Below are 27,394 nucleotides of genomic sequence, written 5' to 3'. Positions count from 1 at the left end.
TGCCTCAGCTTCCTAAGGAGATGGAATTACAGGCGCCCCACCCACCACCACAGCCGGCTAATTTTTGTATTCTTAGTAATGATGGGGTTTCACCATGTTGGCCAGGCTGGTCTCGAACTACTGACCTCAAGTAATCCGCCCTCTCGGCCTCCCAAAGTGCTGCAATTACAGGTGTGAGCCACTGTGCCTGGCCAAAAAAATGTTAAATGATTAGGACCAGAAGTTTTTAAACTTTGGTTTTAGGACACCTTTACACACATAAAAATGATCAAGCCTAAAAGAACTTTTGTGTGGTTTTTTACCATATTATAAACTTTTGAAGTTAAAAAAGGTAAGTGGCCAGGTATGGTGCCTAGGGCCTATAATGCCAATACTTTGGGAGGCTGAGATGGGAGCCTCAGCTTTGGGAGCTGAGGTGGGAGGCTAAGGTGGATTATTACTTGAACTCAAGACCAGCCTGGGCAACAAAGCAAGGCCCCGTCTCTTACAAAAAACTAGAAAATTAGACAGGCAAGGTGGTGCATGCCTGTAGTACCAGCTACTCAGGAGGCTGAGGCAGGAGGATCACTTAAGCCCAGGAGTTGGAGGTTGCAGTGAGCTGTGATGGCATCACTGCACTCCAGCCTGAAGAACAAAGTAAGACCCCCATCTCTTAAAAAACAAAAGAAGTTTATTAATTCATGTTTTTTAAAATAAGACATTTTACCTATTATTACAAATAAGATATTTTAATGAAATCTACATATTTAGAAAAAAAAGATAAAACTTTAGTTGTACATATCTGCAAATCTCTTTAGTATCTAGTTTAATAGAAGACAACTGGTTTCTTATATCTGCCTCAAATTAAATCTATTGTAACATATTGTATTGGCTCCAGTATATGAAAAAAATACAGTCTCACAGAGATATGCATCTAGCTGGTCAAAGGAGTAATATTTCAATACCCTTTACAGGTAACTGGATATTCTTCTCTGCTATTACACCAACACTTATTAAGGGGTGGTTATTAAAGATGTCTTAGATTATGGAATCTGAAACCTTATCAATGAGCTTTCCTATTATGTTCCATTAAAATCCATTGTCCTGGCCTGGTGTGCTGGCTCACACCTGCTATCCCAGCACTTTGGGAGGCTAAGGCAGGAGGATGGCTTGACCCCAGGAGCTTGATACTAGCCTGGGCAACAAAGCAAGACTCCATCTGTACAAAATGTTAAAAAATTAGCTGAGTCTGGAGGCACACACCTGTAGTCCCCTACTCTGGAGGCTGAGGAGAGAGGATCGTTTGACCCTGAGAGGAGTTTGAGGCTATGATCGAACCACTGGGCAACAGAGTGAGACATGGTCTCTAATAAAAAGTAAAAACTAAAAAAAATTTAAAAAAATCCATTGTTCCATTTCATACGGACATTTACCCATGCATGATTTTGGAATATAATACATTGGTCATTTGGAAGATAATGGTTCAATGAGTTATGTGGATCTTCTAAATGTTGACTCATTTCATTGTGCAATTTAAAAATTCATTAATATGGCCGGGAGTGGTGGTTCACACCTGTAATCCCAGCACTATGGGAGGCCAAGGTGGGTGGATCACTTGAGGTCAGGAGTTTGAGACCAGCATGGCCAACATGGGGAAACCCCACTTATACACTAAAAAAAAAAAAAAAAAAAAAAGCCCAGCATGGTGGCTCGCACCCGCAGTCCCAGCTACTGGGAAAGCTGAGACGGAGGATGCAGTGAGCCTAGATCAAGCCACTGAACTCTAGCCTGGGTGACAGAGTGACACTCAATCTCAATTAAAAAAGAAAAACTCATTAACATCACCACCAATCTGTTGGGAAGCTGTCAAAATCATGGTGGTAAAGTTTTCAAAAATTCTAATGTTTGCCTTAAAGCTAAAATTTTATTATTTGGAACAAAAACTGTCATTTTCCGTGAAGTGACAGGCACATCTCACAATTTTTCAAGAAAATGTCAGCCAAAATCCAAGTCTGAATAACCATAGTTTATGAGTGTCAAGTAAAAATGGATTAAAGGAAGCAGCCATTTACTTCATACCTTCAACAACTACAGAACAGCTTTATGTACACTCCCCATTCTGTCACACTTAATCATAAAACGACTTGCACTGAAGAGTTGAGGTGAAATAACATTAATTTTTACCTGTTTATCAAAAACATTCTTAGGGAAAATTGGCTTTTTTCTTAAAATGTGCAGGAGTGAAGATGCACACTTTACTGCTGCACACTTTTTACTAATGCTCACATTGGTAAATGATTACTAATGTATTTTGGTGCCACTGTCTTGATATGCTTTAAGGTGCCAGTAGTTATGTCCACTACACTACACATGAGAAAGGCAAACTATTTTTGTGAAAATAATATAGGCCTCATGTACTCCCTTAAGGAATCTCAGAGACCAACAAGGGGTGCGTGGGCCATGCTTTTGAGAACTGCCATACTGTAAAAGAAAAGATAGTTCTTTGAGGATTACAAAAGGGAAGTAAAAGGGAGCCTGCATCAACAATGTAAGAAACACCTTCCTTCACAATAAGCAAGTGAGGTGAGCAATGGTCTTCAAATAATTAAGTTTGTATTTCTTTTGGATTGTCCCAGTAAATCAACTCCCTTTACTCTTTCATCTCTAAGAATATAATGAATAATTGGAGCTTATAAAACAAAAGTTGGGGCAATCATTTGCATTACAATAGAATTCTGTGGTATCCAAGGAGATTCGAGTCCCTGATTGATTGATTGATTGATTGATTGATTTTGAGATGGAGTCTCGCTCTGTCGCCCAGGCTGGAGTGCAGCGGCGTGATCTCGGCTCACTGAAAGCTCCGCCTCTGGGTTCACACCATTCTCCTGCCTCAGCCTCCCAAGCAGCTGGGACCACAGGCGCCTGCCACCACTCCCGGCTAATTTTTTGTATTTTTAGTAGAGACGGGGTTTCACCGTGTTAGCCAGGATGGTCTCGATCTCCTGACCTCATGATCTACCTGCCTCGGCCTCCCAAAGTGCTAGGATTTCAGGCATGAGCTACCGTGCCCAGCCCCTGAGTTCTTGTTATTTGTTTAGAGCTGTTCAATGATTTAATAAAGAAACAGAAATTCAGCTGGGTGCTGTGGCTCGGATGCCACAGTCTGAAGTCTTTCTCCTCTGTGTCTCACTTCCTGGCCTCTTTCTTTTGCTATCACCCGATGGCTCTGACTGCCCCAAGACTCTGCATTACTTTCTCCCTACAACCTCTTCTTCACGCTGAGACTCCTATCCCTCACCAGCAAAGACTGGAGGCAAGAAAAAGGGGTGAAATAATGACGGGTGCCCTCACTACCACACCACCTCTTCCCAAAATCTCAGGGTGGGGTGGGTGGGAAGGCTGCCTTTCTAAGTGTACCTCCAAATGTACCCACCCAGTAGCATTTCGGGTGATATCAAGAAGAAACTTCAGGGCAGGCCCCTTCCCCTTTTTATTTACCACTAACTGAACTCCTCCATCTACACGGAAGAGATCGTATGGAGTTCTGCTCTTATGCCTGTCTCTTCAACACAGTTTCCTAGAGCTTAAGGAGGCAGTCTTGATGAAATCTACCTGGATAGAAAGGTGTTCACAGTGAGAATTTGTGTAAGTATAGTATGGTCAGTGGCCAGGTGCAGTGGCTCTTGCCTGTAATCTCAGCACTTTGGGAGGCCTAGCGAGAAGGCCCAGAAGTTAGAGACATAGCGAGATCCCGTCTCTACAAATTTTTTTTTTTAAACTAGCCAGGAGGCTGAGGCAGGAGGATCACTCGGGCTTCAGCCCAGGAGTTGGAGACTGAAGTGATGACATATGACTGTATGATTGCACCACTGTACTCCAGCCTGGGTCAAAGAGCAAGACCTAACCTCAAAAACAACAACAACAAAAACCAAACAACAAAAAAAACAATGCTCTGGATATACAGTCCTGGATGGAAAGGGGTCCATGAGGTGAGAACTCACGTTAAGAATAGTATGGCCATGTTTTATCTAAACTAAATCAAACCAAAAAACCTGCCATATGCTGTATTTTTATATAGTATGTATAAATGCATAGATATATATGTATAAAATAAACAAAAACAAAAAAGCATACACAAACAAATAAGTAAACAAAAATAAAAAATAATTGAAAAGGAAATACATGAAGAAACACCAGGCAAGGTGGTATGGTATGTGCTTGTACTCCCAGTTGCTGGTGAGGCTGAGGCATGAGGATTGCTTGAACCCAGGACTTTTAGGCCAGCATGGGTGACATAGCAAGGCCCAATCTCCAAAAACAGAGAGAGAGACTGACTGACTTGAGGCATGTTCTCTTAACATGGACTGAAAATCTTATCTCCCTGAATAACCAACCCAGTATCATGTAAGACAATCTATGTTAGTTTTAGTTTTCCCAGAGAGAACAAAGTACACCAAAACTAAATATAAACGATCTGGTGGTTTGGCTTCAGCTAACATTTTACAGTTAATGCCCCTTGGCCATCAAATTTGATGCTACTGAATTATACTGAAGCCTGATTTTTTTTTGAGACAGAGTCTCACTCTGTTGCCCAGGCTGGAGAGCAATGGTGTGATCTCAGCTCACTGCAACCTCTGCCTCCCGGGTTCAAGCAATTCTCATACTTCAGCCTCCTGAGTAGCTGGGATTACAGGTGCACACCACCATGCCCAGCTAATTTTTTTTTTTGTGTATATATATATATATATATATATATTTTTTTTTTTTTTTTTTTTTTTTCTTTAAAGAGACAGGGTTTCGCCATGTTGCCCACGTTGATCTCAAACTCCTGAGCTCAGGCAACCCGCCTGCCTTGGCCTCCCAAAGTCCTAGGATTACAGGAATGATCCACCAAGCCCAGTCTGAAGCTTGATTTTTTGTTTTATTTTGAGGCAGAGTCTCGCTCTGTCACCTAGGCTGGGGTGCAGTGGCACCATCTCAGCTCACTGCAACCTCTGCCTCCTGGGTTCAAATGATTCTCCGCCTCAGCCTCCGGAGTAGCTGAGATTACAGGTGAGCGCTGCCATACCTAGTTAATTTTTGTATTTTTAGTAGAGGCGGGGGGTTTCACCATGTTGGCCAGGGTGGTCTCAAACTCCTGACCTCCTGATCACCTCGGCCTCCCAAAGTGCTGGGATTACAGGTGTGAGCCACCACGCCCGGCCTTGACTTTTTTCAGTAAGTAGCTGACCAGCCCTGAAATCCTTACTTTATATAATACGTCTTTAGTAAGTGCATTTTCAAAGGTCTGAGTGAGTTTAAAGCCCCTTCTAAGGAATTATCTTCGAAAGAACTATAGCTGTCAGCACCCATGTGCTACTTCAAAAAGAAGTGAGTCATGGCTCACACCTGTAATCCCAGAACTTTGGGAGGCCAAGGCAGGTGGATTGCTTGAGCCCAGGAGACCAGCCTGGCCAATGTGGTGAAACCCCATCTCTACAAAAAATAAAGATTTAGCTGGGTGTGGTGGCACGCACCTGTAGTCCCAGCTATTTGGAAGGCTGAAGTGGAAGGATTACTTGAGAGGAGGTCAAGGCTGCAGGGAGCCATGATTGTGCCACTGAACTCCTGCCTGGGAGACAGAGCCAAACCCTGCCAATCAATCAAGAAATGGACCATAAGGTAGGCAATGCTGAAGGGCAGGAGGGGGAGCACGTTGGGAGGTAAATAATAAAAACATAACTGGAAAAAAAAAAGGCAGTGTGGTGATGTGAGACTAGCAATGAGTTTTAGAGCCAAGCAGGCCTTAAAATGAGCTGTGACTTTGGGAAAGTTACTCAAACTCTTGAGTTTCAGTCTCCTTTGGGGTAAAATAGGTATTTTACATATAATTCTTAAGGAAACAGAGTAGTTGCTCAATAAACATTTCCTTTCTTCCCATCCATTAAATAAAGGCCTATGAATCATTCAATCAAATGCCAGAATTCAAGCAGCTCAGGAGCTGGTTTGGGTTTACTTGAGACATCAGAGAGTTAAGAGAGACTTCTCTCTGCCACTATTCCTCTTGCTCTGATTCTAGCAAGCGTATCTGTGCCACATGAATACACAGTGCTCTATAGCAACGGCAGCAGAGACTGAGGTGATGTTTTGTGACAGCCCAGGTATTATTTTCGGCCCTACTGAGCCACTTAGTCTCACTTGCAGCAAAACGTTGTTCTAAAGATAAAGGGATAAGTTAAATGATTTCAAAATGCAAAATGCAGAAAGAGATACATTTTATTACGTGCATATTAAAAGGTGTGTCAGGATAAGCACCAAAGTGTTAATAGTGACTGTCTCTGGGTAGTAGAATTTAGTGACTTTTATTTTTTGCTGGACTGCCTGAAAATTTTTCTTCTGAGAAGCATGTAGGATTTTGGTTATCAGAAAAAAATGAAATAGAAAGTCTTGCCCTCAGAACACCTGCAACTTTTAGTCATTCCCTTGTGTCCCTTCCTTCTGCCCAGATTGATTAGGTATTCCTCCTGCCCAGTGAGTCTTCATAAACAATGCCGCTGGAGAGCAGGTGTGAAACTGACAAGACATCTGCCAGTCTTTCTAATTGTGCATGCCACGCACTGCTGCCTTGGAAAAAATGCAGGCACCAGGGCTCTGTTCCATGCGACACAGGAAGCTTTAGATAGGCCCTGGATGACCTCGTCCCGCAGAGATGAATATTAAGAGATTTCCTATTTGCTCAGTGTTGTCTCTGGGAGGGAATGTGTGAGATACTTTACAGGCTCTCCTGAACCTTCACAGGGTCTCTTCAGACATGAGACAGAGAACTCACTTCCAGTTAGCATAGGTTGTTACTTGTTAAATGGAACTTCCAGGGACGTGGCAGGTAAACAAGGAAGTAATCTGATTAGTCACCAAAACGTTATGTGCTGATCAGGTATCTAAGAGTACTAATTTAACAGAGCAAGCTTTTGTCTGAGAGGGAAGAGAGGAGGGAAGAAAGGTGCAGGGGCAAGGAGAAGAATATGAAAGTAGGAAGGAGAATTTAACTTTAAAAATTACTTGATTTATCAGTGACTCTCAACTGTGCATCAAAACTACCCAAAGAGCTTTTAAAAGCTTAGAGGGGAGGAAAATAAGAACAATTAATATTTTTAAAAAATACAGAGCCTACATCCTAGCCCAGACCTGCAGAACCAGACTCCTTGAAGCTGGAGTACAGGAATCTTCATTACTGCAGAGTTCTGGAGCCTTTTGATATCTGCTTCATAAAAACTGAATCGAAAGGATAGGATCTGTCTAAACCGCGTAAAGGCTCTATTAAGTGTTGAATGCCTCCACCTTTAAGGGCACTATTATAATAAGGTATATTGCAAAGAGTATAAACTCATCAAGAACATTTATGCAGGCCGGGCGCGGTGGCTCACGCTTGTAATCCCAGCACTTTGGGAGGCCGAGGCGGGCGGATCATGAGGTCAGGAGATCGAGACCACGGTGAAACCCCGTCTCTACTAAAAAAAAATTAGCCGGGCGTGGTGGCGGGCGCCTGTAGTCCCAGCTACTCGGAGAGGCTGAGGCAGGAGAATGGCGTGAACCCAGGAGGCAGAGCGTGCAGTGAGCCGAGACTGCGCCACTGCACTCCAGCCTGGGTGACAGAGCGAGACTCCGTCTCAAAAAAAAAAAAAAAAAAGAACATTTATGCAATTAATTTCATATGTATTATGACAAACTAAGCAAATGAGCCATCTTAACTATGTGCATTTTATCACATCCCAATCAGACCTCAGTAACACTGTAAGTTTAAAAAGTACTTTGAAGGGCACCTCTCTCCACACTTGCTGGGAATAAGAAAATTATGATCAATTGAAAAAACATAAAAATAAAACTATGGTATGTTACCAAAAAAAAGTCCATTATGTATTTCTAGATGTGAGATGCTGAGTATACAAACACAGAAAAACTATAGGTCTTTTAATTATGAGGGACAAAAGGCACCTGAATGTACCCATTTATACACATGCACACTAACAGTCACTGCATACTGACTCTGTGGCCCCAATTACTGCCGTTGTATAGCTGAGAAAACTGAGACACAGAGAGGTTAGGTAACTAAACCAAACTTACAAAACTAGTAAATGACAGAAAGTCTAGAATTTAAGTCTAGGCTCTATCACTTGATGTATTGTATTGCTAGGGCTGCCATAGTGAATACCACAGAGTCAGTGGCTTAAACAACAAATATTTATTTCCTCACAGTTCTAGAGTCCAGTCTAGCGGTGTCTGTAGGGTTGGTTTCTCCTGAGGTCTCTCTCCTTGGCTTGCAGATGGCTGCTTTGTCCTCTGTCCTCACACGGCCCTTCCTCCGTGTGTATACATACCTGGTGTCTCTTTTTCTTCTTATATGGATAGCAATCACAGTGGATTAGGGCTCCACCTCTAAGGGCCCCATTTGAACTTAATCATCTCTTTAAAAATCTTATCTCCAAATATGGTTACATTTTGAGGTACTAGGAACAGAGACTTCATCATATGAATTCTGGGGGACACTATTCAGCCATCACACTTACTGACAGTGTTACCTCAGGAAAGTTACTAGACTTTCCCAGGCCTCAGTTTCTTCAACTGGAAAATAAGTGCTATTGAGAATCAAATGAGATAATTCACATAAAAATGCTAAGGAGAGCATCTGGCACACAGCATCATCACTTTACAGACGAGAAAAATAAAAATCAGTAACAGTGACTTACTCTTTCTTCATCTCCAAAGCAGAGTTCTTATTATAGAATACTACATTCCTGTACAACCTAATGCACAATCTAAGAGAACTTAATGTAATTTATAATTTTTCCTCATCTCTTAACTCCCGCTCACAGTTCTTTTCTAACTTTATTACATACAAGAAAGAGAAAGAAAAGCTCAAATTAATGATCAATTCTATTAATTTAGGCAGGTAGATATACTACCTACCTAAAAATTTAGGCAGGTAGATATACTATTTTCTTTTTTTTTTTGAGACGGAGTCTTGCTCTCTCACCCAGGCTGGAGTGCAGTGGCGCGATCTCGGCTCACTGCAAGCTCCGCCTCCCGGGTTCACGCCATTCTCCTGCCTCAGCCTCTCCGAGTAGCTGGGACTACAGGCGCCCGCCACCACGCCCGGCTAATTTTTTGTATTTTTGGTAGAGACGGGGTTTCACTGTGGTCTCGATCTCCTGACCTCGTGATCCACCCGCCTCGGCCTCCCAAAGTGCTGGGATTACAAGCGTGAGCCACCGCGCCCGGCCAGATATACTATTTTCTTGAAATTGTATGTCAATTTCACTCATCCTTTCTCCTAACTTGCAAAGACAATTGGCTACACTCAAACTGTGATGACAACTCAGAAGATCAATACCTGCTGTAACTATTAGGAAAGAAAGGCAACCCAATGCTTTTTATTAACAAATTATTATTGTACTTTACATTTGCCTAGTACTTTACATACACTGTTATCTATTTAATCCTCAGCCCAATCCTGGGATATTGTTTTATTTACCTCTCCTAACAATCAGAAAGTATTATTCCTATTTTATAGCTGAGAGAATAGGAGCACCACTAAGTTAAAAAGTTTTTTTTCTCTTAAAGGTCACAAAGCTTGTCAATAATTGGCAGAATTATTGACAGGATTCTCAGTGACATCTTCTAGCCTGAAGCCAAAGTTCTCCACAGCAGGCCACCATCTACCCAGCTAAGTTGCAACACCTGGTTTTCTCACTCTTCATCCCTGGCACAAATACAGCAGGTGCTCAGCAAATATGGCAGTCTGATTCGGGGGCAATCTCAACTAAGCTGCAGAATCTCTTATATGTCCTTCATATGGGGCCAAGTTTTTCTGACAACTCTGACCACCATCACCTCCCCGGAATGACAGCTCTTTTAAGGCAGCAACCAATTTCCTTCTTCTCCAGAGTCTAGCACACTGGGTGCTCATTTAAGTTCATTAAGTTCATATATTTATGGAGAATTGAGAGTTCAAGTGTATGTGTGTTGTATAATCAAACCACAGAACATTCTTCCTTTAGTGATGGCAACGAGTGCTTTTCAGCCACTACCATATAAAAACATTAATCAAAAGAAACATTTATAAAAAACCTCTGCCGGGCGCGGTGGCTCAAGCCTGTAATCCCGGCACTTTGGGAGGCCGAGGCGGGCGGATCATGAGGTCAGGAGATCGAGACCATCCTGGCTAACACGGTGAAACCCTGTCTCTACTAAAAATACAAAAAATTAGCCGGGCGTGTTGGCGGGCGCCTGTAGTCCCAGCTCCTCGGGAGGCTGAGGCAGGAGAATGGCCTGAACCCGGGAGGCGGAGGTTGCAGTGAGCCGAGATCGCGCCACTGCACTCCAGCCTGGGTGACACAGCAAGACTCCGTCTCAAAAAAAAAGAAAAAAATAAAAAATAAAAAAAATAAAAAGCCTCTATGGCCTACAACAAAGACTAGCCTTCAGGGCCTTTCCAATCCTCAAATTCTCCAATTCCATTATAGTCTACACCTGATAAGCAGTTAAACTGACCACCTTGAGTACCAATTCTGAGTATAATGCAAGTGGGTTTGTCCGTGTAGACCCAACACAGTGTTCTTTCTTAGTCTTGCCGTATGCTTCCAGGTAAGCAAGTTGTATGTGACGGGCAAGTTCACAGTTCCCAGAGGGAATGGCAATGGATAATAAGGTTGAGCTGAGCCATAGTGGACTTGCTCTCCTCAAGACACTGTGTCGTAAAAATGAGCTATATTAAGATAAATCATGCTGACTTTTATTTTCCTCAAGAATACACTGCTGGCTGCTTGGATTTTTTTTTTTAAACTTCAAATTTGTGTTGCTGTGAATAGCTGGGCAAGTTTTTACCCTGTCATGGAAACTATCTGGCCATTTTTGCACTGTTCTGTATGCTGGGAAGGGAGGTGAGCAGAGCTTGCCAGAAAAGAGTTCTAAGCTCGGTTTCTATGCTCTCCTCTAACTTCAGGGACTTGTGAATGGCCAGTTAGTTCCTATTTGTTGCTTTTGTATATAGCATGTCGTAACCTGGCTACAACCTTCCTGGCTACCTATTTCACAGGGCTGTTGTAGGAAATTCAGAAAAAGTTTTGTGGTCCTGTTAAAAAGAGCATTCAGCAAAGAATTGAAAATGTAAAGTTAGGTATCAGCAGCATTACATTCTCTGCCTGAATTAATCTTTTCAAAGAACTTTGAGATCTGAGGCTGGCAAATTCACTAAAAAGGCAAAGAATTACTTTATTTTTACTAAATCAGGCATCCTAAAAATACTCTTTTTTGATGCCTTGATCAAGAGAGAAGAAATTTCAGAGAGAAGAGGCATACAAATGCATCTATAGTTCTACAAGTAGCCCAATTTCAGTATCAATTTATCCACTCACTATAATAAATATTAAATATATACAAATACAAAGTATTAAGCTAGATACTATAAGGATGAAGAATTATGTAAAGGATGTTCCTATATCCTCCTGTACTACAAGTACACTGTAAGATGTAACTTTTGTTTAGATTTCCTTCCCAAATAAGCAAAGGTTTCTAGTTTCCCTGGGACAAAGAAGGTGAAAGAACAAAATAATTTTTTTTATCTATTATGACTTTCTGGATTCATAGAAACATTTATTTTAGAACATTCAGGGAGACTTATCTATTAGTTTCTACTGATGAGTAGCAAGAGTGACTGAACTACAGAATGGCTGTGACTTCCAAAGATAACCTGATGAAATCTGACATGCACATGACATGGGGGGAGCAAGGAATCCATGTGTCCTTCAATTTCAATAAGAAGAGTTAAAATGTATTATCGAAGGAAGATCACAGTCGTGTGGTTTAGAAAGCAGACCAAAAACAACAGGACAGAAACATTCCAAATAACTTGGAATCCAAGTCTTTTGGGTTTCCTTGAATGCCCTGCCATATTAAATCACATATGGCTCTGCAATGAAAAGAAAAGTTAAGGCCTGTCTCATGCCCCACTTCTGCCACTGACTGAGCTTGAGAAAGCAAATTCAATCTTTTAAAGTTATTCAGTGAAAGGGAGAAATGGTAGTCTGGACATATAATGAAATAAGCTTATTAATGTGGGGTAGAAGACGTCTTGAGCAATTAGCCAGTGTCCTTATCCAATTAAGTTGGAAAAGAAAGCCCCAAATTTCCTTAAAGTTTTACTGGTATTAGTTTGCTAGACTGACTGTTCCAATATATAAATTCTTTGTATGTATTTACTTTTCCCCCTAGAGTTATGGCTAAACTGAATAGAACCAAATTCCTAAGATCTGCTTCTTTCACTTTTAATATCCTATTTTTCCAAAGCCACCAAGCTGATGTCCTTCAACAAATGGATTAAAGTAAATGCTGAGAACCAGCTCTCGTGTCTGAGCAGGGGGGAATGAAGGGTTTATACCCAAGGCAACTAGGGGCATACTCATGATGGTCAATATAACATTAAAGAAATCTGTAGTACATCAAATGAAATTCTGAAGTTATGGTTCTATTCAAGCTGAACCATCTTTTGGGACAGCCAATCGCAAACAAGATTGCTGTATTTGGAATTCTGACACCAAGAACGCCTAGGCAACCTCTTCACAGAAATGGAAAATAAGACTCAGCCAGCTCCATGTCCCATGGTGTAACCTCACATGCAGCACATGAACAGTTCTTAGTTATTATTATTTTTAAATGAAAAGTAGATCGACTTACATGGCTCTCTGGCAATGAACTGAGGTACAGTGTTGGGCAGAGGAGTACTGGGGTTTGGAGTCCCTACGAGTTTGTTCTTGGCCATCTTCGTGTTTGCCTTAGCAAACTCTAGTCGTAGTGTTTGCGGAATTTCAGGATCGAAGCGGATGCCCTTTGGAAATAGAGAACAAATGGAAGATGTTTTCATTTCCTTAGAGTCAAACCGGAATGGTGACAAAATAAACACACCAGTAAACCCTGGTCTATCAGGAAAAAAGGTCAGCAACCACTCTCATTCTTACTACTTATACAGGTTACATGAAAAATGACAACACAAAGTATCCCGAAAGTCAGTGGGATTTAGTTTAGTTAAAAAATGTTGTTACACAGATTTTCAACTATTCCTTTTCTTTTTACACTAAAACTTTTCAGTTTAAAATTTGAACCAGCAAATTCCTAGCACAGTTACACACTTTAATGTAATTTCAGTTACCTTTGACCCTATTCCTGCAGTTTACCTAAAATAGATTATATTCAGTAAAATAAATCACAGACACTATGAAAGACACTAGGGCAAGACAAGTCTATTTGGAACCCTTCCACCATTCAAGTATGCCTTCATTATTAAGCATCCAATACCATGAATTCTGGACCCTACGTGTCAAAAAGATATCCCAAGAGAGTGTATTTTAAATGTGCACCCACGGGACCCACTCAGTTCCCATGTTTTCATGGTGTGGGGTCTAGAAAGGGACTGGAGTCCTGAAAATGAGTCTTCTAAGAACACAGTTGCCATTTAGTGTTCTGAATGTACACACGTGGGCCTGAGGGCTCCAAAGCATCCCCTGCCCCCTCGCCACCATTCTTCCTAATGAGCCTGAAGAAAAATAAGAGCAGGCAGGATGCTGTGGCTCATGCCCTGGCTCATGCCTGTCATCCTAGCACTTTGGGAGGCCGAGGCGAGTGGATTGCCTGAGCTCGGGAGTTCAACACTAGCCTGGGCAACACGGTGAAACCCCATCTCTACTAAAATACAAAAAAAAAATTAGCTGGGCGTTGCGGCATGCACCTGTAATCCCAGTTACTTGGAATGCTGAGGCAGAACTGCTTGAGCCCGTGAGGCAGAGGGTGCAGTGAGCCAAGATCGCGCCATTGCACTCCAGCCTGGGTGACAGAGCTAGACTCTGTCTCAAAAAAAGAAATATCCACAAAAATAAGACTCTCTTACTCTAGAGACCAGGATGGACAACTCTGAACTTCACAGGCTCAGCTTCAAGTATACAAGGAAGAGCCTGTGGCTGGATGGTAATGGCATTAACAGGAAATAAGGGGGGAAGGGGAAGGAAAGAGAGGTCCTTAGGGAGGCCTAACAAAAGCCACAGGGCCCTGACCCAGAAGTCTTGGAGTGGGTGGAATTTCTTCATGAGCATGACTCACTCATTCTGAGAAGAAACCAACTGAGGGCAGTAGCAAAAGGGATGTGGAGAATACCCTTGTGCATACCTAATCAACACCAAAAAGCAAACAGACAGTGCCCGTTCTGTGAAACATAAGAACATTTTCTTTAACTGATGTTGTGTTGTTTTTTTGTTTTTTAAATTTGGGAAACCTCAATATTATTTTGCCGAAAAAGTATATAAGGAAAAACAAAAACAAAAAGCAAAGCTGCATTCTGAAGCAGGCTGGGGTGAGGTCACAAAGGACCTCACTGAGGTGGACCAACTTCCACCCTAACAAAGCTTATATTACAACGGAATAAATATTTCCAAGAATGGACCTAAGAACTGTGGTCTCTGCTGGGAGGCAAGCACAGTCCCTGGGTGTCACGTACAGGTATGCTGTGAAAGGACTTGCTCATTCGCACCACACTCCATCTGACACACATAGTAGCAACTTGCCATCAACTTCAGGACGTCCTCCCTGGCACTAAACTTGACCAACCTTCCTGTGAAGAAGCAACTTTCCTAAACCTGAGCTCACATTAACCTGAGTCCTGTGGCCCAGGCCACTGGGGATAACGTGAAGAGTATCCTGGGACCTAGTTGTGGTCTAGAGCATCTAGCCTCAGAAAATGAGGCTGCACATGTGAATTCTATGCCTCGGCTCTTTTACTGGTGTTCCAGAATCAACTGAAGCTCCACATAATGTGTTTGCCTCTTACACAACCTGGGCTGGTGGCTTGAGTCCTAAAACATGCTGAACTAAGTCTCCCCCACTCCCTGCCCTCTTCTTCATACCCCTCCCCCATTTGAACTAAAATAACATCAACATCATGTTCCAAATCAAAGTTCCAGCATCCTTATTTAAAAAAAAAAAAAAAAAAAAAGCTCAAAAGTTAAAATGACCTAATTTGTTTGGCAGCTTATTCAGAGGCTGGAGGCTTAGAATACAAGCCACATTCCTCTAACATCTTTAGCAGCAATACCATATTTGGTAATCAATATCCTGCTCAGCTAAGTTTCCATCCATAGGGATTAGCCAAGCCAAAAACATTTTAAATGTTAAGGGATGATGAAGAGGAGAAAAAAGAGGGGCAGGAGAAGGGAGAACACAGAAATGAAGAGGGAAAAAAGAAAAAGAGGCAGATAGAAGGAAGAAGACGAGAAAAAAATTCCTTGTGTTTTTAATTAAAGCCTACTAAGATTCTTCTCTGGCTACAATTACTTCACATTAAATGCTGTCAGGATAAGATTACTGCCAAGTGAAAGGGTGAACCTGTGTCTTTCAAAAGCAACCTTTTCCTCTCTTGCTCATAATTCACCGTTCTTCTCACAATGAACAGAGAACCTTTCTCTTCCAAATGTAAATAGTGTCCTATTTATTACATGGACCAGAAAGGACAGTTTCTGAATATTAGTATATTAATTTGAATATAAACAGTTACTTACAAGCACCCCAATCTGACTGGCTACTGGACAGCCAACAGTCTCAACCAATCCAGGTTCCATATAATCTACAGAGGCTGAATTCCCTACCAGATCTTTAAAAGGACACTGCTGAGAAACAACGTATTCTTGTTCGCCCAGTATACTTAAAAGTATACCAGGGCAGTTTTATGCCAGGGAGCCAGGGAAGGCACCAGAGGAAGTGATGGAAGAGTACAAGTTCACCAGGTGCAGTTCAGGAAAGGGCTCAGCAAATTTCTCTGTAACAGGATGCAGAAAGGGTGTTGGGGTGGGAGGGGGTGGGGGTGGGGTGGCTGAACAAGCAGACTGAGGAGAGATCACAAAGGACCTCTTATGCCATGACTGAAGACTTTGGAGTGTGTACTCAGCTGAGCCATTAGGTTTTAAAAATGGGGGATAATATGATCAGCTTTATGTAGTAGGTCTGTGACCCTCAGATGTTAGCAGCATCAACTTGGAGGATTTGCTAGAGTTTCTGGTTTAGTAGCTCTGAGATAGAATCTGAAAATTTGGATTTGTAACAAGTTCAGGGTAATGCTGATGCTGTTTGTGCAGGGACCACATTTGAGAATCACAGTGGTTGGCGGTAATTCTAGGGATGGTAGGGAAGACAGACTCAATGAAGACACTAGAACAGATCAGATATGAAACCATTAGAGCAGCCCTGGGAAGAGAAGCTGGGATGAGATGGCTACTGCCCTCTAAGCCTTCTTCTTTGGGAAGGGTACTCAGGGGCCAATGTCTGTGTTCTATGCCCTTATTCTTCTAACCACAGCTGCCTATTTAAGGGGCAGCTGCAGCCTAAAGTGACAAAACCTGTTTTCTCTTATAAGGATTTCAACCTTGAGCCTATATAGAGACACAGAAAATGGTGTTGACCAAAGCTAAGTCACCGTAACAGCCTCTCACTAGAGAAAAAGTCTCCAAATTCCTGTCACTGAGGTCTTCAGAGCACCCTCATACCTGATAGAGTCTTGGTTATTTGGTACAATAAACAGAGTACTTCAATTCTGTTAGCTTCAGGCTCCCGGTGTTGTTACAAATGGTTCTACACTAAAGTTAGTCCATCAGTCCTTGACAATGAGTTTTAGGGACAATGGAATGACTCATTTAGAAAAAAAATGCTTAGAAACAAACCAGAGTTATATATACATATTGAGAAAGATGTCCATGGCTAGATTAGGCTGAAAAAAAAAAAAAAAAAAAAAAAGGTACTCAACAATGTTTGGGGCCAGGCACGGTGGCTCACACCTGTAATCCCAGCACTTTGGGAGGCCGAGGCGGGTGGATCACGAGGTCAGGAGATCGAGACCACGGTGAAATCCTGTCTCTACTAAAAAAACAAAAAATTAGCTGGGCGCGGTGGTGGGCGCCTGTAGTCCCAGCTACTCGGGAGGCTGAGGCAGGAGAATGGCGTGAACCCGGGAGGCGGAGCTTGCAGTGAGCCGAGATAGCGCCACTGCACTCCAGCCTGGGTGACAGAGCGAGACTCCGTCTAAAAAAAAAAAAAGTTTGGTAGTATGGGGGTAGAGGAGACTGTATATACACGTGCATGTATACTTCTCTATCTGTGTAAGTCCAGAAAGGTTTAGAATGAGACAACCAACCAGTTAACAGCAGTCAACTTAGTGGTAGGGGTGAGAGAGAGCACAGGCTTTTGTACAATTTTGCATCATTTGAACTTTTTACATGTATAATTTATAAAATCCAATACAGAATTAAAAACAAAAGGAGAGAGGTGGAATAAGGGATTTCCTGCTGGGACACAGCATTCAACCAGCTATGTTTTTAAAAACTAGTTACTTTTAAAAAAGAACTTTATTCTGAAATAATTTCAAACTTACAGAAAAATTGCAGACATAGTATAATTCCTATATACCCTTTGCACAGATTTCTTAGATGTTAGCATTTCACATTTATCAAACACACACACACACACACACCATGTTTCCCCTGAACTGATTAAAAGTAAGTAGCAAGCATGCTATTCTTTTACCCTTTACTTCAGTTTGATTTCCTAAAAACAAGGACATCTCTTTGTTTTCCTGATCCAAGATCTAATCCAGAATCACACATAGCACTTAGTTGTCATCACTTTAGTCTCCTGAAAGAGTTCTTCAGTCCTTACCTTTCATGAGCTTGATATTTTTGAAAACTACAAGCTATTTATTTTGTAGAGTGGCCCTCGATTTGGGTTTATCTATTTTTTTTTTTGGCTTAGATTCAGGTTACGCATTTTTTGGCAGGAAGATCAGAGATGGGTGTCCTGCATAGTGCATAATATCAAGAGGCACATTATGTCACTTTTGTCCCATTATGAGTGATATTAGCTTTGATCATTTGCCAAGTTTCTCTATTGCAAAGATGCTGTTTTCCCTTTTTAACTAGTTTCTTATAGACAGATATTTCCAGACTATATAAATATGTTGTTTTTCAAAAAATCTACTAGTTTTAACACCTATTAATAATTATTACCTGAAGCAACTGTTAATATTGTAGTTGCCAAATGGTGCTTTAGTAATCTCATTGCTCCTCCCCGCTGCCACCAGACAGCATCCTGCTCTGTCACTCAGGCTAGAGTGCAGTGGCATGATCTCAGCGGCTTACTGCAACCTCCACCTCCTGGGTTTAAGCAATTCTCCTGCCTCAGCCTCCCGAGTAGCTGAGATTGCCTTCATTGCTCCTTTTCTATATGTGGTGTATCAGCTTTCTACTCCACGGAAAAGCTCTCCCTGCTGCCCTGTTAATTATTTACATCAGTAATGACTTACAGACTTACATTTAGCTCTATGCTCTATAATTCATTACTGTCATTGTTTATTTTGCTGTTCCAAGTGTCCCAGTTGTGTACACATACATGCTCTCACATTCAGATCTACTTCTCTGCATCATATAGATATATTTAAAATATATTTAGATGTATTGAAGTTCATACTGATAGCTCCAATTCCAATCTAACACCATTTGGTTAATTCTATCCCTCTCCTTTGCCTATGTGTAACTCCTCTAATAGCGAGAATCCTAGCTCTCATTATCTACTATACATTTATTTATTTGCTCAACACAAAAACGCACATTAGTTTCAGAATTGCTAACCAATACCACTATAAGAAGTCTATTAACTACAACTTATATTTATTTACAGTTTTTTGTCTTTAGTCTAAATGTATGTTGCCAATATGTATATTATTTGGATTATTTGTGGGTTAGTTTCCCCACTCCCCCCACCTTCAGTGTGGTTGTGTTATTCATTTGTAACATAGTTAGAGTCATTTGTTTCTGTTTGTCTTCAATTTGGAGTCTCTCCCCATCCTTGTTGTCTCCACTTTGCCTATGCATTCATAGCAAGTAAAAACTATTCTACCATTTCAAAAGTGAAAGCTGATTCATCGACCCATTCATCTTTCTGATAACCCACTTATGAATACATGTTATAAATATTGACTTGACTTAAAAGCTGAGGATCTAGAATTCTAACTCCCCTCCCCACCTGCTTTGACTTTCTGAGATACTGAACCTCTCCAAGGAAGCCTCTAAATAAACAAAGGCTCTACCTCCTTCGGGATACAGCCACAAGTCACTTCTTTATAAGAGCTTCCTATCAGATTCTACACTCCCATTCTGATCTGTTGATCCAGTAGATCTGAGGCATATGTACTGAACTAGAGGAAACTGCCTTTTACTATAGGATAAAAATAGTAAGGTAGTAATAATATACGATTCCCTCTAGTAAGTTGAAAGACTTCTTCAATTGATTCTAACAACCTTTATACTGCCCCTTCCTCCACGGCCAACTCCAAATGAAAACTCACAGCCAATGAAAGTCAAGGTCAAATTTGCTACTATCCCTCTGTGACCTTGTGGCCGGGCGCGGTGGCTCATGCCTGTAATCCCAGCACTTTGGGAGGCCGAGGCGGGCGGATCACGAGGTCAGGAGATCGAGACCAACCTGGCTAACACGGTGAAACCCCATCTCTACTAAAAATACAAAAAATTAGCCAGGAGTGGTGGCAGGCACTTGTAGTCCCAGCTACTTGGGAGGCTGGGGCTGAGGCAGGAGAACTGTGGGAACCTGGGAGGTGGGGCTTCAAGTGAGCCGAGATCACACCACTGCACTCCAGCCTGGGCGACAGAGCAAGACTCCATCTCAAACAAACAAAACAAAACAAAACAACAACAACAAAACCATTTTCTAGAGAGAGCTAAGAATAAAAGTCTTCTACCGGTTTATCTTTTTTGAGACAGAGTCTTACTCTGTCACCTGGGCTGCAGTGCAGTGGCATGATTTTGGGTCACTACAACCTCTCTGCCTTTGGGGTTCAAACAATTCTCATGCCTCAGCCTACCGAGTAGCTGGGATTATAGGTGTGCATCACCACACCCGGCTGATTTTTTAAATTTCTAGTAGAGACGGGATTTCGCCATGTTTGTCAGGCTGGTCTCGAACTCCTGACATCAAGTGATCTGCCTGCCTCAGCCTCCCAAAGTGTTGGGATTACACGCATGAGCCACAATAAAAGCCTTCTACTATTTTCAAAGAGCGTTTTGGTCACAAGAAAAGGAAATATCCTGGGGACCACAAATCTTTCAACAGGAGAAAAGGAAATGAAGCAGAAAGAATTGACTTTTTTGCCTTTTTACAAGTTAAAAACATAAGTTAGGAATATAAATTGTTTCTTAAAATTGATAGCCATGTCCTTTCCATCAGAAACTAGGAAGTAAATACATACTTTAGAGAGATTCTGAGCTCTCAAATATTGGTCCAAGGTTAAAATATATTTACAGTTTTTTGAGTATTGTCAGCTTTCTCTGCCACAGACATCATAATCGGTTATATTAGAAACAGAAACTAGGCAAGGTATAGCTGAAAGTTTCCCCAGGAGTCTGTGAAAACAATTGTTACACTCAGTTGGAGCCTGAAATGACTCCACGACAGGCCACAGACAAACCCGCATCTGGGTAATCTATTACAGTGGAGAGCATAGGACTCACTGAGAGACAACAGTGTGCAGGTGAGTTAAAAATGAACCAGTAGAAGTTTTCTACCATTTATTAATATATCACTGTGTTACAAGTACAAACTTGTGACGCTCAAACATTTTTAAAATACAAAACTATGAGTAAAGATCACAGGAATGGGAAGCTGGTAGAGAACTGGGTCAGGTTCTCTGAGAAGTAATACAGGTTTGTCTACATAAATCATGAAATTCATAATTAGTACTGAACTTTTGGGGTCATAAAGCCTAGTTCTCAGCCATGGTTAGTACTCCTCATTGCCCTTTCCCCCTACTCTTTAGGGGTATTTAGAAATGTGTGAGGGTGGCTGGGCACGGTGGCTCACGCCTGTAATCCCAGCACTTTGGGAGGCCAAGGCGGGTGGATCACGAGATCAGGAGATCGAGACCATCCTGGCTAACACGGTGAAACCCCGTCTCTATTAAAAATACAAAAAATTAGCCGGGCGTGGTGGCGGACGCCTGTAGTCCCAGATACTTGGGAGGCTGAGGCAGGAGAATGGCGTGAAATCAGGAGGTGGAGATTACAGTAAGCTGAGATCATGCCACTGCACTCCAGCCTGGGAGACACAGCGAGACTCTGTCTCAAAAAAAAATAAAAAATAAAAAAATAAAAGAAATGCGCAAGGGTATCTGAAGGCTGTTATATGACTGAATACCATACAGGCATTCATTAGGCAGGAGGCAGGAAGATAAAGTCCTAAAAGGAGCAGGATAGTCCCACACAATGTTAGAATTCTCATCCAAAATGCCAATAGGCTTCCCAACACAGATGAAAAAAGATCCAGAAAAATAAATTAATGTGCCTAAATTCCCAGCTAACTACTGGTAGAATCCATATCACAATCCAATTTTTTAATTCCCAATAGAGCGTGTGTGTGAGAGGACGTTACAGTTCTGTGAAGATTTCTCTTTTATAAAGACTACATTGTTTCCAGATAATAACTGAGGCTGTTGTTCAGTTTGCATTGTGATGAAACTTAGGTAGATATGGATTCCAACAGAGAATGAACAAGTGAGGGAAAGAATCCGTCAGATGTAAACCGTATTTCATACTTTTCCTAAATAAGGGCATTGCTTGCAAAGACATCAGGACTGTTAATACAACAGCCTGTGCTGCTGGGTTATTGCCCAATGAGAAACTGTATCATACCAATTATGCCTCGTTCTTTTTCTTAATCCAACTACCTCCCAGTGCTTGCCCTGGCTTTACCTTAGAATAATCTCATTTAATACTCCTTTTTTCCCTTGCCTAAATCAGTCATTTGAAAGCATGTTTTCCTGTCCATTGGTAAAACAGCTATACTGCACCTGGAGAAAGAGACCCCTTTCCCAAGCCTTCCTGTGGTATACGTGGCCATGGAGCCATTAGAGGTGATGCTGGGCCATGAGTCTGGGTACAGTTCCTTGCTTGATTGCCTAATTGAACAGTCTTCCAGGAAGTGTTAGCTTACCACATATCTTGAAGTCAGTTTTGATTTTTAACCCCTTGAATTTAAAAAAAAAAAACTTCATAATTGTTTCTAAACCAGATGTTCCATAAAACGCAATAAAATTTTATCCTCTTTTGAATGTTTTAGTAACAGAAAGGAGTATGTTTCCATGTCTAGGCTAGAATGTTTCCACAGGTTTATCTTTGATTTCAAGCCTGTGTAACTTCTCCTCTGATAATATCTGTAACAAGCTAAGTGTTATAAAAGAATAATATTGGCCATGATAGAGAAGCCTAATCTCATCCTCATTAACCAGAGGGATAAAAAGATTTTAATATTTCCTAGTGACTAGGCCACTTCTTAAAATACAATGTACATTTGGCTTCACTTTCATTCCTTTGAATAAACTGTGGCACTCAAACTTACACCCTCCCACCACTAAGCCAAATTCCTATGGTGAAAACAATACATTGTGTTTAAGGTATGAAGTATCTGCTCCAATAACAAAATGGGGAAAACCTCATGTCTGCCCCCGAACCTCAAAGGATTAGAAAAGCAACCAGGAGAAGTTGGTCTTGGTTAATCAATCCCCTTCTACAACTGGCAAAGGTATCGAGAAAACTAGCTGTCTAGGAGTACCATCAGCTGTAATTATAGTCACAATTATAAAAGAGACATCCCAACTCAGGGTCACAATCAATTTTGTGGAACCTCCCCATGAACAAGAGGCTTACACTGTGAGAATCAGGAGTGTGGACTTAAGAGTCTGACTTCCTAGATTCAAATACTACTCCACTATTGACCTTGGATATACTGTTTAACCTTTGTGTCTCAGTTTCCTCTGCTGAAGCTGGGGATAAATACAGTCCATATTTCATAGCATTCATTGTAAAGATTAAATGAGATCTTGTAAACGGCCAGATTAATGCCTGACATCTGATCAACACTAATCCATATGGCCCAGTGCTTATCAGCTATGGAGCTCCTCTTCCAAATATGAACCAATGGGGTTTCTTCTCCTTTGGCTTTTTTGGAGAGGTGGTTCTGTTACTTAGAAAGAGAAAGATGAGATTCATACTCTGCTCTGAGACTGCCCCAACTGGGAGAAAGCGGCAGGACACCTGAGCTGCTGTCCAGTCTGATGCTATGTAGTTTCCTTTATTTCCCGTGTTTCCCCCACAGGGAGCTGACGTGCGTTCTGCTTCTCCTGCCCCACGTCTGTTGGTTCACACAGTCTGAGTAGATCTTAGGGGCCCGGCTGGTAATTGCAGAGACTGGATTCCCATTGTAGGAGGAACTAGACAGACATACTTCGAAGGTATCTGGAATCTCCATCTGACTTGACCATCCACCCCAGCCCAATTAATTTCTTTTCCACAAACACACACTTTTTGTGTTAGCCAACCACCCCTATGTACATAACCATGCCCTAGGAGAATCTGCTTTGTATAGGATGACTATAAAGTCATGACAGGGCCTTTGAAGAAGCTATAAACGCAATCTTCAACATGTCAAGAGAATCAGAGTCAAGAAGAGTTTATTTTCCAAAGGGTCAAGAGGGCATGATTGTTTGAACTTTTGCCACTATGTTCTCAAACCATTCTGAAAAGGATGATTGAAAGACCTGGGCCCTGACAGTGATAGGAAAGGGCTGTTTCTAAGCCAAACACGGTCAGTTACCCATTAAAGCAGTATTTTACAGTGACACTTTGAAATAGATAATATTACATGGAAAGAAACATAGGCCAGAGTGCAGATGGTACTCTCTTACTCAGGAATCCTGATGCTCACATTTTTACACCGAGAACTCTGAAGGTGAACAGAAGGTAAAGCAGCAGGTCAACTGCTCTGGTAGGCACAAAAATATCCCTTAGAATCCTTAACGCACAAACACCAAACGTAGCTGGTGCTGCCAGCAGTCCCTTTCATTGCAGAGTCCTTACGGCCTTTTCCTCTCCTGTCTCACTGTCAGGACAATGAATAAACCCATCGGCATACATTCTTTCCCCTTTGCATCAATGTCTTTTACTCCTGCTACCTGCCAAATGAAGGCACTCAAAATGAAAGCTTAAAGGAAGCAGATCCTAGGCAATAGCTCTCAATTCAGTTAAATTTTCAACTCTGATAGAGATCTTGGGGTGATGCAGGGAAAACCTATAAACAAACTTTTAATGGTCCATATCAGCTTAATGTTGGCCCAAGACATTCCAGTCTGATGTCGGTCACTGTCAAGTGACAGCAAAGAAACTTCAGAATTTTGATGGCCAACTTCACTGACTTGGGAAATCAACAGTGGGTTTGCCTCAACAAAGCACTTCCTTGTATTTGACTAAAGCCTTATGGGTGTCACATCAAAAATTTCAGAAATGTGGCATAGAAACCATGCCCTGTCAATGTGAACATGTAAATGACTTCCAGATTATGTGATTCATCTCTGTAAAGCTCAGATCATAGGCTTAAATCAGTGAATTTGGCACCAAAAAGAAAAAAAAGAGAAAGAAGAAAGGAAAACAACAATAAAACGGACAAAAGAAATCACAACCTTATTCTTAAAGAAGCCAGTCTATATTACTGAAACAGGCCAGTCTAGAAAATACACACCCCTTTGGTTACATAGTGCATTGAAAAAGTAGGGGGGGTTATGTGCAAATTCATTATCAATAACAACTTTAAAAATAGCTTGTATCTCTTTTCCTAGTGATGGCAAATTGAGAGAATCACTTTCATTCATAAGGGCCACATGTGTGCTCATACAGCTTCTGCCAAGTACAAAACTCAGGATTAAACTTGGAAGGGATGGGTTTTGAAATACTTACTAAATTCATATCCAATTAGTAGATGACGATATAGGTCCTTTAAAGATAAAAAGGTTTTTTGTTTTTTTTTTAAGTCAAAGGGTTACTGGTGTTGACAAGCGTGCTGTCAGTTCTTTAAAGAAAGGACTAATTATACATGATTACACATTAATCTTCTAATTATTGAAAAGGAGATCAACCTACTTTTGCATCTAATATCTATTATGCACATATCAGGCAAAATGAGACAATGGATGCATGCATGTGTGAAAGTGCTTTATGCACTCAAAGATAAGTTGAATGATTAACACTGTGTAATATAAAGTCTCAGAGAATTATTTTAAAAAACAAGTGTGTCGGCTGGGCATGGTGGCTCACACCTGTAATGTCAGCACTTTGGGAGGCCGGGGCAGGTGGATCACCTGAGGTCAGGAGTTCGAGACCAGCCTGACAACCATGGTGAAACCCTATCTCTACTAAAAATACAAAAATTAGCCAGATGTGGTGCTGCACGCCTGTAATCCTAGCTACTCAGGAGGCTGAGGCAGAAGAATTGCCTGAATCGTGGAGGCCGGAGGTTGCAGTGAGCCAAGATTGTGCCATTGCACTCCAGCCTGGGCAACAAGAGCGAAACTCCATCGTGGGCGGGGTGGGGGTGTCTGTGTCTACATGGAAAAGCACATGAAGAGTAAGTCCTACTTATGAGGTAGGCAGGCTAAGAGAATGCATTTAACGAGCTCTTCTTTTAGCTTCACCTTAAGTGCTTGTTTGGTCATTTGAGGACTTAACTTTCTGTATATGTTTTAAGGATCGTTCTGCAAAGTTTACTTTGAGCTTTTATTAGTGGCTGGTGCAGAAGAAAAAAAGAGGTAGGAGGAGGAGAGAAAGCAGTACTGACATAAACAAACTCTACAATTGAAAAAAAACAGTTGCCTAAACTTTCCAAAACCATTTTGAGAAGATTTCTATTTAAAGATCAGACATAGACCGCAATAGGCCTCCAAGTATATATATTTTCACAATCCTGTTTCTGCTCTCCAGTATTTTAGCAATGAGCCCCCCAGCCCCCAACAGGATCCAGTGAAACCTCCCACCCTGTGTGCACCCAACCAAGTTTAGATAATGTTAATGAAATGAAATACCAAGAGCAAGTAGAAAACGTGCATTTTCTTGTTTGCTTCCCCCTCCCCCAAAGATAATCACTATCTTGATCTAGCTACTAATTTTCAAACTGTACAACGTGACAACAAATTTTTAGAAAGAAAAAGCTGTATTACATTTAAAAAATACAAATAATTTTGTAAGTCAATGGTTTTATATCCTTTATTTCACTAAGGATAAAAATGAGCCATTTATACCAATACATTATTTACTGGTCCTCAACATCATTTACTAATACCATTTACTAAATTAATCAATAGTGGTTAGGGGAAGATGTCACTGATGAATTTCATAAAAATACAGAAATAAGCCAAGTGGGTAAATTTGCTCCTTAACCCTATTTTTTAAAACACCTCTAACACACACCATCAAATGGCTTGCAAGCTCCTTCCAACCAAGAACTTGGGGCTTAAGGCACAAGTTAGCTGAAAAGAATGTAAACAGTCAAGTCCAAACTTAGGAAGTTCACTGCAAAGTACTTCCTGTGTTGCACAGGGAGCCAAAACAAAGTGAGGCAAAACCTATCTCGCCCCTAAACAACTGAAATCAGTGCTCTTCTCTACTCTAATGAATCCTTGAAATTAGATTACTAGTGATCTAACCAAACTGAGGCTGAATTTCTCCCCTTCTGCAAAAAGGCTTATCTATACAATAAACTCTAAGTCAGTTGGGAGGCCGAGGTGGGCACATCAACGAGGTCAGGAGTTCAAGACCAGCCTGACCAACATGGTATGGTGAAACCCCATCTCTACCAAATATATAAAAAATTAGCCAGGCGTGGTGGCGCGCGCCTGTAATCCCAGCTACTCAGGAGGCTGAGGGAGGAGAATCACTTGAACCCCAGAGGTGGAGGTTGCAGTGAGCCAAGATCGCGCCATTGCACTCCAGCCTGGGTGACAGAGCGAGACTCCGTCTCAAAACAACAACAACAACAACAAACAAACCCCCTCTAAGTCAGGAATCTCACTGGCTGCTAAAGAAACATTATAATCAATGGATGTTGGGTCTTTGAAACAGAGATTCAATTAGAATTTGAAATGGAGAAAGATGTGCACAATTAAGATAGAATAAAAGGGAGATGAGGATGTGTTTGTTCAGGTTACAATATTTTATAGGCTTGAGAATATTAAGGATAACATTGCAACTGTGTTTCCCTGATGAGCTCCAAGAAAGGAAGGATGAATAATTTTACCATTAACTATAAGTCAATGTTTAGGAATACTCCGAATCCACTGGAATTTGAGGTTCCACCAAAATTATTTTAAAAACCAGTATACAGAGGCTGGGTGTGGTGGCTCTCGCCTGTAATCCCAGCACTTTGGGAGGCGGAGGAGGGAGGATCACAAAGTCAGGAGGTCGAGACCATCCTAACACAGTGAAATCCCGTCTCTACTAAAAAATATAAAAAAATTAGCCGG

At 41.4% G+C, this 27,394-nt stretch overlaps 1 protein-coding gene across 5 annotated transcripts in view; it reads right to left on the bottom strand.

The window, feature by feature from the left end:
* Window positions 1–27,394, bottom strand: part of RBPMS (RNA binding protein, mRNA processing factor) — a 187,762-nt gene that overhangs the window by 56,322 nt on the left and 104,046 nt on the right. For all 5 annotated transcript variants that reach the window (XM_063610902.1, XM_063610901.1, XM_055295889.2 and 2 more), the window contains exon 5: window positions 12,688–12,838. In XM_063610902.1, coding sequence (XP_063466972.1) covers window positions 12,688–12,838 — 151 coding nt within the window. The remainder of the gene's footprint in view (window positions 1–12,687; window positions 12,839–27,394) is intronic.

Source organism: Symphalangus syndactylus, chromosome 10 (genome assembly GCF_028878055.3).
Source record: "Symphalangus syndactylus isolate Jambi chromosome 10, NHGRI_mSymSyn1-v2.1_pri, whole genome shotgun sequence".
Classification (NCBI taxonomy): Eukaryota; Metazoa; Chordata; class Mammalia; order Primates; family Hylobatidae; genus Symphalangus; species Symphalangus syndactylus.
Note: the sequence above shows the minus strand (reverse complement) of the source record. Positions and strands in the feature narration are given on the sequence as shown.